Below are 13,429 nucleotides of genomic sequence, written 5' to 3'. Positions count from 1 at the left end.
TGAGCACCTCTGTGTGACTCTACGTATCTGTATTGGTCAGGGTGGACTTGCTGCTGCAACAAACAGCCCCTAAATCTCAGTGACTTGGCACTTTATACATTTGTGTCTGCCTCATATTCCAGTCTGATACGAGTCAGAGAAAGGTGGAGAGCTCTACACTGTCGATCACGGCACTGCCTGGGCCCCATGGTCATGGCACCCGCTGCAGCTATGACCCTGCAATTCATGATCAGTCCTTAAAAATTCAGTAAGAAAATCTGTATTGAGCCAGGCATTATGCTAGACACTCATATGCATCGTCTCCTTTGATCCTCACAACAACTCAGTGAAGAAGGCCCTGTTGCGTCCCCCATATTACAGATGAGGAGACAAAGGCTCAGGAAAGATAAGTAACTCACTCAAGGTCACATAGCTAGTAAGAGGCAGAGCTGGATTTGAACTCAGATCTCTCCTGATCACTCCTCACAGTCCCCATGGAGGCCAGCATAGGCCTTGTCTTCTCTCTGTAGGTTCCCATCTACTCCTTCTTCACCTCTATAGCAGGTATGGGCAAGCTATACCCTCTGGGCCAAATCAAGCCCAGGGTCTGTCTTTTGTTTTGTTTTATTTTAATTGAAGTAAAATCCACACAAAATAAAATGGACCGTTTTAATCACTGCCTGGTTTTGAAAATAGAGTTTGATTGGGACACAGCCACGCCCACTCATTCACTGGCTGCACCTGCACAGCAACAGTGGAGTTGAGTAGTTGAGACAGAGACCACATGGCCCACAAAGCCTGAAACATCCACTCTTGGCTCTTTATGGGAAAGTTTCCTGGACCCTGCTTCAGGGGGGTTGATCTGATCCAGGCCTTGGCAAGGTTTTCTCGGACATCTGTATCTCCACTAGGAAACACCTCTCCTTCCAAAGGGTAAACACTCCTCCTTCGCTAGAGGCCACACTTTTACACCTCATGGGCCTACCCCCTCAGCTACCTCTGTTTCCTCCGCCTTCCCTTGTACCCCCCCGCCCCGACACCCTGGCCCCCGCCACACACAGGCCAGTCCTGGTAAATCCATACCTGTGCCTGGTCTGCCAGCTGCCGTCCATTTTTTTTTCTTTCTATGCCAAATGCCTGGTATAAACAGTTTAAACCTGGATATCCCACTTTCTCTCCGTGTACTTTCCCTCCTCACCCTCCACAATCCGATTTCTGCCCTTCAGCAGCCTTTTGGATACATCTCCATGTGGATGTCTTGCAGTTACATGAAATTCACATAATCTACCCAGCATCCCCATCTTTGCTAATGCCATATTCTCCTGGTCTCCTACTGTCTCAAATCATATTGGGAGGCCATCTTTGCACACCGCCCCTCCCCCCCCGTCCCCGCCCCTCCTCCACACACACACCACACACACACACACACACACAACTTTGCTATACTTACATCTGTTCTGTCACCAGATTCAACCAGTTGCCTTTTTTGGACATGACTCTTGGGTTGCTCTCTTCCTCATTCCCACCATCCATTCCTCAGTCTGGGCCTTCATCACTTCACGTCTGGATCCCTGCGGTGGCTCCTGACTGGCCTCCCTGCCTCTCTCTGACTCTGCTAATCTGCTCTCTCCAGCTCATTTTCAAATACAGAGCTCAGACAGAACTGGGCCCTTGGTGTCTGCCTGCGGCCTTCTTCCCAGCATCCCCTCCCCATGCCCCTGTTATACTGAACACAGCAGGCCTCTGTAGGACTCAGCACCTGTCTGTTACCTTTTCCCACTTACTAGTAAAATGTTCTCCTCTGTTTCTTTGCTTGGTAAGCTCCTTCAGGAACACATTCTAATGTCACGTCTCTAAGAAAGCTTTCTCCAGAAAATCCTTAATGTTCTCAGAGCACGTGGTTCATACTTACATCAGACACTTTATATTATTCTTATTATGGATCTGTCTTTTCGCCTAATCTGCTGGCTAGTCAAGGGCAGGTACTCTCTATCTTTCTCATCCCTGTGTACCAAAAGCCCAGCACAGTGCCTGCTGGTACAGAGTAGGTGCTCAGTAAATGCTCCTTGAGCAACCACTTTGCTCATGTGTCTCTGCCCTGAAGGCTTACACTGTCTCTATTTCCTGTGGCACTAAGTTTAAGGCTGTGGTTTCAACCCTGGCTGCACATTAGAATCGCCTGGAGAGCTTTTAAAGAATACTGATGCCCAGGCCCCGTGGCCAGAGGTTCTCATTAGGTAGGTGGGATCCAGGCACTGACCTTTCGTAAAAACTCACTGGGCAGTTCTAATGTCCAGTCAGGGATGCGGATCACTCGTCTCTGCCTAGTTTTCAAGGCTCCCCTTCATTTCTCCGTCTCTTCATGAGTCCCTGCTCAGAGCCCCTCTTGCTTCCTTCCTGAACTGTTCTCTGATTCAGGCCATGCTTCTCCCCCCACTCAGATGAGGGCAGGGACCCTGCAGCTTCGCATCCCCTGAGCGCCAAGCACAGGGCTGCCAGTGTCATGGGAGCTGAGGGCCCTGGCCTCAGAGCACAGGGTTTGTTTGGTGGGTAAGGGAGGAGGAATTGGGTGGAAGCTAGCAGCGGGTGCCTAGCCTGTGTCCACCCCAGTGTGGGAACAGCACCAGCTTCCCTACGCTAACAATTGCCCCCGTGTTGGCAGAGAGCACAGAGCCGTAGGTTTGCTCTGCTGGTCAGCAGACATGTAGCCCTGTTTCCTGTCCCACACTCGTGTCTGGTTCTCTCCTTACAATGCAGGGTAGTGGACCGGACACCGGGCTGGTATCTGAAGACAATCGAGTCCTGGCCTCTGTGTGTCCTCTGTGGGCATGCCGCTCTCCCTTGTGGGTGGGGGAGGAAAGCTGGGCCCGTCTCTTGGGTCCCTACAGCTCAGAGAGGATGTGTGTGTCTGTGTGTTGTTGCTTATCTAGACCAGGATCCCCCAAATGTTATAAACCATGGTCACTTGGAAGGGGGAAAAGACGTCTTGGCCACATGTGCCCCCTTGTCCATGTAAAACTAAGACCTTTGGAAACAGGACATTTTGATACATTTACTGTTGAACCTCAGTTCTCCCACGTCTCCCATCTCAAACGATTCACTTCTCAATCCGACAGCCCTTTCATGCCAATACCTGTATGATCAGTCACGTGTCTCTTAGGCGACAAACGAAGGAGAGAATGTGTGAGTATGAGTCAGTTTACCACTGTAAACATCTCAGAAAATCATGCTGTGAATATTTTCTTTTTGTTGTTGTTGTTGCTGCTTATTATTAAATTTTCCTTTTTTTACTATACATTTCATTTCCTTTTTTTAAACTTTCATTTACATTTTATGTCCTTTTGTCTTTAAAGTGTTTATTTATAGATTAAACAGTACATTAGACATGTACTATATATAAGACAGGTTAAAATGGAATCATTTGGGAGTCTGGGACGGATTAATTCAATTTACATTAGAAAAATGACGGGGGGGGACTTTGGTTTTTGAACAGCCTTCTGGAACAAATTAAGTTCGAGAGCCAAGGTTCCACTGTATTATCTTTTATTTGTTATTTATTTATCTTTTATTGCCTACAATGGGTCAAAGATTTGGGAGATCTTTTGTCTAATGAAAGTCACAGATTCAATGATTATTTTCAAAATTTAAAAACAGATAAATCAAGAGCCTCATAATGTAACTGTTAATTTCTTCTTTAATAAAATGATGTCCTTGATTTTTGCATGATGCATTTTCCCTCATATCCATCATCTTATCCACCTACCAATAGCAGATATTACATATTTTGCAGATGAAAAAATGGAGCCTCACTGAGGTTAATTGATTGGCTCAAAGTCTGGAACTAGAGAAGAGAGAAGCCAGAACGAGGACGCATGTGTTCTGCTTCCTACTCCAGAGCCCTTTTCCAAAACATCCCACTTGGTCATCCCTCTCCATGTTTCCCAGTGGAAATAGTTTTGTCTCCTGAATATAAAAGTAATACATGCCTTCAAAAGAAACATTCATGCATGGTAATGACAGCACTATTTGTAATAGCTGTTAAATGGCCATTGACAATAGAAGGGCAAACAAATCGTGGGCTAGCCCCACCCTGGGTACCATGGATTTGGAGAATGAAGAGTCTGTTACTACAGCCAACAGTCTGGGTGACTCCCTACCACAATGCTGAGCCGTAGAAGCTAGACACAAAAGAGTACATGTTACAGCGTTCTGTTGACATACTAGTAAAATACAAAACCAGGTATTTTGTATTTTATCCAAAAATGCTAATCTAGCCCTGGCCAGTTTTTCTCAGTGGTTAGAGCGTCAGCCCTTGCATTAAAGGGTCTCAGGTTTGATTCCCAGTCAAGGGCATGTACTTTGATTGTAGGTTCAATCCTTGGCCCCAGTTGGGGCGCCAGTGCAGAGGCAATTGATGGATATGTCTCTCTCACATCCATGTTTCTCCCTCTCTCTCTCCTCCCCCTCTTCCTCCTTCCCTTTCACTCCACTCTCTCTGACAATGCATTGGGCCTCTAGCTGTATATAAGGTGAATTGTTATGTGGTTTCCAGCTAATGTTTATGTAGTACAGATGGAGGGATCACCCCATATACCAGGCTGAGTTTGTAAGTTTAATCAGGGCTCAAGAAAGAGGGGGAGGGGGTGGTAATAATAATAATAATAATAATAATAAAAAACACTAATGTATCCTGGAAGAGATCAGGATAGTGGTGACTTGCGTCGGGAGAATGACAGGAGGGGAGCATGGGCACCTTTCCATGAGTGCTGGCCACACTGATGCTGTTAGTTGGCATTAGTGGGCTCTGTGTGTGGCACGTTTGTGGCCCTCTACAGGTGCCCTTTTCTCTATGTATGCCATATTTCAATAAAAAAGCTTTCAATAGTTGCTTATGCTCTTGTAAGAAACTCAGACAACACAGAGAAGTCCACATAGTCCTCAAACAATTTAAAGAATAAAACCCAGAGAATGTAAAAGTTTATTTCATAAATATTTAAAACATGCATTTAGTTCTGTGTGGCAGTTTGTTAAAGAAGAAGCAGAGCACGGCCGGTGTGGCTCAGTGGTCGAGTGTCGACCTATGAACCAGGAGATCATGGTTTGATTCCTGGTCAGGGCACATGCCTGGATTGTGGGCTCAATCCCCAGTGTGGGGCTTGTAGGAGGCAGCCAATCAATGATTCTCTCTCATCATTGGTGTTTCTATCTCTATCTCCCTCTCCCTTGCTCTCTCTCTGAAATCAATAAAAATATGTTGTTGCTTTTGAGAGAGGGAGAGAGGGAGAGAGAGAGAGGGTCGGGGAGAGAGAGAGAGAGAGAAGCAGAAAAGAGAAGGGGAGAAAAATGAGGATGAATTTCTTGGAAGAAAGTCATAAAAAGAGAGGAAAAGAGAGCCTGGTGGGGATGGAGAGAGGGTTGTGCCAGGAGGCACTCAGGGGTGCAAAGGGAGACAAGAAGAGAGCAGAGACTGAGATACCCAGACACAGCCCCACGAGGAGACACAGGAAAACAGAAGGCGACATAACGAAGGGCCAAAGAATGGGAGGCTCACTGAGGTGCAGAGGAAGAGCAAACCCCCCAGCCTCCCAGCGAGGCAGAGAGGAGTGGCAAGAGGACTGGATTGGAGGGGAGTGTGGCTGTGTACCTGCCTGCTCACCTGCACTGCGGGAGGGGAGCGAGCAATCACTGCTTGTTGACAGGCAGGGGAGCTTTGCAGCCACACGAAGACGTTGCCCTCCCAGTGCCATTGGATCGGGTCCTGGCACTTGGAAAGAGCTCATCAAATATGTGTTGACTGGCTGATGGAAGGAAATGCCACCTGAAAACCCAGCCCCTCTGCCCACAGGGGGACCTTCACCTCTGGGTTTTCTCTCCTGCCCTGGGGCCCTGACCACTTTGCCCAGGGCCCTGGCCTGCCAACAACTTCCCTGCCCTCCAGGGAGGATTTTTCACACTGGCAGGTTTTTTGCAAAATAGGCCACTTTATCAGAATCCTGTTGCTCCGGAGAATGTTCCTGGCTCGTTGACGTTTACAGTGCGTAACCGATTTTATCAGAGGAATGTTGTTTGGAATGAAATGGTCCTCTCAGATGGGCAGACAAGAAACGGAAGGTCATTCGAGGACCCACCCCAGGCTGTCTAAGTTGGAACTCAAGATCGCTGGACGTGATGCTTGGGAGCCTGGCCAAGCCATGAGCAAGCCTTCCTCCCTGGAGGCGGCCCCAGCCTTTAGCAGCCGATTGCACTGTTTACATTCTCACCATGGCCCTCCAGTGCACATGCCTTGGAGCCCTGCACCAGCTGGGGGAGAAGCAGCAAGGGGGCCTTGGCTTGGGGTCCAGCAAGCAGCCCAGCTCAGCCCCAACAAAAGGAAACCATTCTTGACATTCTAGAAAGAGGACCGTAAGGCTTATCCCGGGAGATCAAAAAGAAGGAGATGGGTTTATTCCTTCAGTTCTTTTATCAAAATTCCAAGGCACTCTGCTTCCTGGAGCTCTGAGCAAGACAGTGCAGGTGCAGCAAGCGTTGCATGGATGCCCCAAATTCTCTCTCTTCTGTGACAATCCTGGCGCTGTCAGGGCCAGCTCAGCAGCTTCTGTCTTCAGAGGTTCTTGATGTTTCACTGGGCGGAGAAAAGGACTGAGTGGTTTGCAGAGACTGATATGGGAAGGGAGGAGGGGTCAAGAGAGGTCAGAAGTCTTTGTTCCTGGAGGGAGGGAATCTACCCTGAAGTGGATGAGGGCTGAGGTGCCCCACCTCACAGCAAGGATGCTGGATGCTGGTCCGCAGAGAGGAGCAAGTTGGGAACAGCTGGTGCTGCTGGACGCACTCCACTGATCCCTGTGAGCCCTGGACAGGGCTGGCATTCTAGCACATGTCTCCCGCTCTCTGCAACTATTTCTCAGCTTCTTCACTGTAGTGGACAAAATTGGGTCCCTCAAAAGATAAGCTCAAGACCTAGTTCCCGGTACCTGTGCATGTGACTTTATTTGAAAAGATCTTTGCAGATGTAATCAAGTTAAAATGAGATCATACTGAATTAGGCTGCACCCTGAATCCAGTGACTGGTGCCCTGACAGGAAGGCCATGTGAAGACATAGCCACAGACTGGAGTGATTCATCCACAAGCCAAGGAACACCGAGGATGGCCAGCAACCACCAGAAACTAGGAGGCAAGGAAGAATTCTTTCCTAGGGCCTTCAGGGGGAGGGAGATGGCCCTGCTGACACCTTGATTTTGGTCTTCCAGCCTCCAGATCTGTGAGAAGATAAATTTCTGTTGTTTTAAGCCACCAAGTTTGTGGTGCTCCATTGCAGCAGCCCTGGAAAACGAATATATTGTGTTCCTCAAAATTTAAAACTCCTCAGGCCCCACACCTCCAGTCCTTCTACTCTTAGCAAATATCCTTGTCTCCTACATTACAAATAAAATTGAGGTCCTCTTAAAATCCTCAGATAGAAATTCAAACCCCTTTGCTGTGCCACCGTCTCCTCTTTCCTCCTCCCAATGCCTGAACTATGGATTCCATCCCCTTCTGCTTCTCAGAAACCTTATCCTTATCAGCTTCCTCCTTCATAAAACAGTTGAATCAGATGATATCTTAGCCATCTTTTCTCTTGCTTAGAATTTTGGTTTTCTCTCTCCCAAGTACACCCTGTCTTGTTCAAATTTTCCCACTAAAAACAAGAAAAAGTTTCCTACTCTACATTCCCCTGCAGTTACTGTCCTAAATCACTCTTCCCCTCAAAGCCAAACTCTCTCCACCAGCTTGGTTTCGCTTCCCACTCTCCCAACTTGCTCCATTGTCGCTTCTGCTCCAATCACTCCATTGAAAGCTTTCCTGTCTTGGTAAGACGACTTCCATGTTCTAAAACCAATGGATATTTTCCATCTTTACCTTAGATGATCTTTTGGCCTCCTTCCCTTTGTCCCCGTGACATGACTATGTCTGGATTTCCTCCCTTGTTCCCATGGCTCCTTCCCAGTCTCCTTTGTGACTCAGTCTCTTCTCTCAGCCATCTCATGTGTGTCTTCAGGGTTCACTTTTAGGGTCTATTCATTGTACTCTCTTCCCTAGGTGATCTGACTTCCTTCTCTGCAGATCTAGATCTCAAACTAGAACCTCTCCTCTCAGCTCCAAGTTACCCCATCTCAAAGTTATCCCAGACCCAAGTCTTGACCTCAAACATCTAGTTCTCATCCATTGCTCCCTGTCCTTGTGCATGGTACCACCATCCGAATCCCAGTTTTCATAAACATGCTAAACGTTAACATTTTGATATGTTTTCTTTCAGTGGCTTTTAGTGGTTTAGGGTTTTAAATGTTACAATTAAGTTTGTACTCAATTTAACATTACTATCACAAGCATAAGACTATGATGGTCTTTTTTAGTTTGTTGTTAATCCTCATGTGAGGATATATTTATTCCATTGATTTTTAGAGAGAGTGGAAGGAAGGGGGGGGAGAGAGAGAGAGAGAGAGAGAGAGACATCAATGTGAAAGAGACACAACGATTGGTTGCCTCCTGCATGAACCCTGACCAGAGCAAGGGAGTGAGCCTACAATCGAATCCGTGGCCCTTCAGTCCGCAGGTGTGGATACTCTAACCACTGAGCAAAACCAGCTAGGGACCTAAATTTTTAAAGATAAAGCAAAAATCTTTAAAATGGACCATTAGGTCTGCCTGATCTGGTTGCTATCATAGTCTCCGGCCTCACTCTCTTTCCTAGATGGTTCCTCCATGCTCTTTCTCACTCCAGCCACATTAGCTTCCTTTTGGTCCTTTACATTTATCTCAATTCCTCCTGCCTCAGGGCCTTTGCACATACTCTTCCCATTCTCCTTTGCCTGATTCACAGCCAACCTATCAATGGCCTACACAGCTTTCAGATCATGGCTCAGTCTCATGTTTACAGCAAAACCTAATACCCCTTCCCAAGTGCTGTGCTTTAGAGCGCTTTCCACAGTGACAAGTTTGCATTTATGTTGTTTTGATTACTGACTGTTTCCTCCAAACCTTTAAGATCTCTGTGGTCTGAGACTCACCCAATGCCAGCACAGTGCCAGGCACAGAGTAGACACTTAATAAATATTAGTTGAATTACTGAATAAAAGAAAGTAGCTACTATGTTGGGTCCTGGGGTTACAAAGATGAGTATGGCATTGAACTTCCCAGAAAGCAGCTCATAGATTGGGGGTGGGAAGGGACAAGCAGATGAGAGGATGAGTAAACAGATCCGGGGTGTAACAGGGTGATGAGCACATAGCAGAGGAGCAGGCCAGAGGACACGATGATGCCTGGGCCCAGCTCACCGCCCCCAGCGGAAGCTCAGTCCAGGTGTCTGTGACTGATCTCTCAGCACTGCATCCCAGCCACGGCGATGCTACCACTGCCACAGATTCTGCAGGGCACTGTCCTCGGGAATTGGGTACACTTCGAACCTGTTCAGAATGCAGTGTTATTAAAGGCTCTGGTTACAATAATAGCATTGTGTAGAGTGTTTCGGTCAGAAGAGCTCCTGGTGCCTTCCGGACAGTGATCTCATCATGTCCTCAGACCAACCCCTGAGGCAGCAAACGGTAAAGATTAGTCTTCCCACTGTACAGCTGGGGAGACTGAGGTCAATAGAGATCACTTGACTTGGCCAAGGATTGGGAACAGCTCAGGAACAGAACTTGGCGAGAACCCAAGGCCCTCTCTACGGGGTCCACCAGCCAGACCAATTGGCAGAGGCCTGCTCAGGCCAAGGAGGTGCTGCAGAAAAGCCTCAGGCTTGTTTTCGTTGGTGCAGAAGCACAGGTCATCACCCCTTGGAACTGCAGAATGTTAAAGCAAATGGGCCCTCAGAGATCATCTGACTCAACACCTTTGTTTTATGAAGGAGGAAACCAATGACTTTCCTTTACTCTTCCTTTCCTTTCCCTTCCCTGCTGATGTGGAGTGGTAGGGTAGAGATTGCTAGATGTCTACTTAAACCCCTTCTCCCCTTTTTTGCCTATATGGCTAGTCTGTATTTCCCAGATGCCTTTGCAGATGAAAAGAGAAGAGAGAAGCCAGAACATGTTTTCCAAAACATCCCACTTGGTCATCCCTCTCCATGTGTCCTTTTGTCTTTAAAGTGTTTATTTACAGATTAAACAGTACATTAGACATGTACTATATATAAGACAGGTTAAAATGGAATCATTTGGGAGTCTGGGACGGATTAATTCAATTTACATTAGAAAAATGACGGGGGGGGATTTTGGTTTTTGAACAGCCTTCTGTAACAAATTAAGTTCGAGAGCCAAGGTTCTACTGTATTATCTTTTATTTATTATTTATTTATTTATCTGTGACCATGTTCTCCCCAGTGGGATGTAAGAGGAAGTAAAGAAGGCCACTTTCAGGCCTAGCCCATCCAAACCTCCCATGCTCACATCTCCATGTTCTTCTCGCCTCTGGCTAACTGAGATGTCAATTCCAAGAGCAACTTTGGAAGCCTTCCATACGTTAAAGCATGGCAGAGCTGCCATAGTGTGGATCCCTGAAAGACTGTGTAAAGAGTCACCCCACTGACCTGAACAGCCGTCCCCGCCCCCGCCCCCGCCCCGGGAGAGGTTAGGAATGCCTGACTCCTAACTCAGTCCAGAAATGTGGTCTGAGGTTGCGTCCCACCTGTTTCATTCTACATTAATGAACTCCCAGAGCTGGAATGGATCTGAAATATCCTCTGATTTACCCCCCTGGTTCCAGATAGGGCCTCTTCTAAACCTCTGAAATGCCCATCAAAATTCTTGTCTGAGTTTTTATATCTCTGGGAAGTAAACACTACAAATATCCTTGAGCCTTAATCCCCTGTTTCATATATTCCTGCTATCGTATCAGATCCTTATTGAACCCTAAAATAAGAGAGCTGGAACACTCCTTTGCAATCATCTAGGACAGGGGTTGGGAACTTTTTTTCTTCCAAGGGCTATTTGGATATTTATAACATCATTTCATGGGCCTTACAAAATTATCAACTTAAAAATTAGCCTGCTCTATGTGGTCAAACATTTAATTAACTCATCCTTAATGCCTTGGCAGGGCCACACCAAATGATTTCACAGGCCTTCTATGGCCCTTGGGCCGGACGTTCCCCCTCCCTGATCTAGGAGATCAATCTTTGTTTTACAGATGAGGAAAATGGGGCCCAGATCACAGTTAAAACAGTGGCAAAATTAGGACAAGAAGCACGGGCTCTAAGACCAAGTTGGTTGCAAGTCAGGGAGAACCAGAACTCTTTCCAAAGTTCTATCCACCTCCGACTTGCTCTTGCTGTTTCCTCTTGTTCTGTCCTAGGAGGAGATGAAAAAATGCGGAGGTTCATCTTCCCTGTGATCCCTCTTTCCAGGTTCTCCGTTGTCTCCTTCTCCTCTAAACCCGACTCAGCTGGCCTGGCCAAAGAGTCACCCCACTGACCTGAACAGCAGAGCCTAAGGCTGTTAAGGGAACAAGAAGAATAAAACATCTATCGTGTAAAGCTGGTGCATTTGGGGGGCCTATTTGTCACTGCAGCCTCACCTAAATCTAATCTAATTAAACGTCAGTAGAAACAGGTAAAGCTCTGACTACATACAGCATTGGGTGGTGGAGACACTGGACTCATGCTGATTTCTCTTCCTCTCTGAAATCAATAAAAATATATTTTATAAAACAAAAATACCCTACTCAGCTGACCTGAACTTGATCATAGCTCTTAGAAGGTAGAGAGAAGATCAGAGAGGGGTGAATCCGCGGTGCTTACAGCGAAGGCACATGTGGCAGGTGCACAGTTGCTCCTTGGGCCTTGATAATGAAGGCAGAGTCTCTAATGGGATCTCTGAATCCACACGAGAAGCCGGTAAGTACCGTTAACCCTTGACCATTACTGGTCGCCTGGGGTGATAACTCGCGCTCTGTGAAATGTCCTCTGAGGAAGGAAGGGAGCCTCAAAGACCAAACCTCTAAGCACAGTGTCTTGGCGTGTTGGGGCTTGTCTGGCGTGTCTGAGCAGCTGGGCAGTCCTGCTGTTAGCATGAGAATGGGATCCTGAGAAGTTGAGCTGGGGCCATGAGAGCAAACCAAGTTACTTACAAGGGGATCGTTGTATGGCACTTTCTTGGAAAGACCTGGAAAGTTGTGGGGTGTTTTGTTTGTTTGTTGTGGTTCTTCAAACACAAAACAAAATAAAACCTAATTGTCCTTCCTCACTCCCCTGTTTAAGGTGAGCTTGTTTATACAGAGCATCCTTATGTTTTCTGCCCAGTGACTCACTTGGACTGAATCCCCAGAAAGTGGGCCTAGGTCCATCGGCAGCTGCCCGGGACGCCCTGACCTGCGCGTTCCCCTGGACAGCCTGGATTTTAATTTTCGGCGATATACAGAGCATCCTTATGTTTTCTGCCCAGTGACTCACTTGGACTGAATCCCCAGAAAGTGGGCCTAGGTCCATCGGCAGCTGCCCGGGACGCCCTGACCTGCGCGTTCCCCTGGAGGTGGATTACGGAGCTCTGGATGTCAGCAGAGGAGGCAGAGAGATGGTGGAGGGACAGGCCTGGAAGGGAAGTCCAAACTCAGAGTTTCCTGCGCATCTGGTGCTCAAACAGGCGCCCCCGATGAAATTGTTGAGATCCCCAAGGAGCTCCAGTTTTTGTTTCAGGGGAGACATTGTCTGAATGACTGCAAATTCTGAACAATGGGGCCAGAATTAACGATGCCACGTGACCATGCATAGATAGATCCCTTAATCTTTGGGTGTAGCTTCAGAACCTTGAGCAAGTTCTTTTCCATTTTGAGCTCCTCTTCTTTACCTAGAAATGAAGAAGCTTGCAGCCCTAACGTGAGACATTTTATCATTTATTTACTGGAGAGGGAGGGGATATGGACTTTATTTATCAGAAAATCCATTTACATTTACGCCAAATCTTTGAATCTCTCCCCTGAAGGTTGCCATTTAAAATGCAGCGATCTCTGTGTGTCTTTTTGTTGAATTTGCGATCTGTAGTCCTTTTCCTGATTGAGTTTGTCCTCGCAGTGCCTGAATTCACAGTTTTCTTTTCCCCGCCGCCCGCTCGGGTGTCCTGGTGGGGACATTTCTGCAGAACTCTGGTGTGAGCCAAAGGCAGTGGTCGAATGGGGGTGGAGTCCAGGCTGCAGAGGGCGCGGTGAGGATGACTCCCGCACTGGCCTCAGGGTGAGGCGTTAGGCTTGGCAGCCGCGCACCCAGCACCAGCCCCGGGGCCGGAGAGGGGGACACTTCGCAGTAGTATGGGGCGGCGACGCCCGGGCTGGGGACCGGGGGCACGGATCCCACTTCTCTACCACGTCGAAGCACTTGGGGAAATCCAGTTCGTGCAAATTTCACTGTGTGCATTTAGGGAGTTGGGAAATTCGGGTTCCTGATTCGGAAGACTGGGTTTTTCAAATGCAAAGCAACGCTAGTGTGTG

At 47.5% G+C, this 13,429-nt stretch overlaps 1 protein-coding gene across 1 annotated transcript in view; it reads left to right on the top strand.

The window, feature by feature from the left end:
• The window catches only part of HEG1 (heart development protein with EGF like domains 1), a 105,564-nt gene that overhangs the window by 258 nt on the left and 91,877 nt on the right, over positions 1-13,429 (top strand). Inside the window, exon 2 of the mRNA XM_015571304.1 lies at positions 510-543. Coding sequence (XP_015426790.1) covers positions 510-543 — 34 coding nt within the window. The remainder of the gene's footprint in view (positions 1-509; positions 544-13,429) is intronic.

The sequence above is a fragment of the Myotis davidii genome, unplaced genomic scaffold (genome assembly GCF_000327345.1).
Source record: "Myotis davidii unplaced genomic scaffold, ASM32734v1 scaffold9, whole genome shotgun sequence".
NCBI classification, from domain to species: Eukaryota; Metazoa; Chordata; class Mammalia; order Chiroptera; family Vespertilionidae; genus Myotis; species Myotis davidii.
Note: the sequence above shows the minus strand (reverse complement) of the source record. Positions and strands in the feature narration are given on the sequence as shown.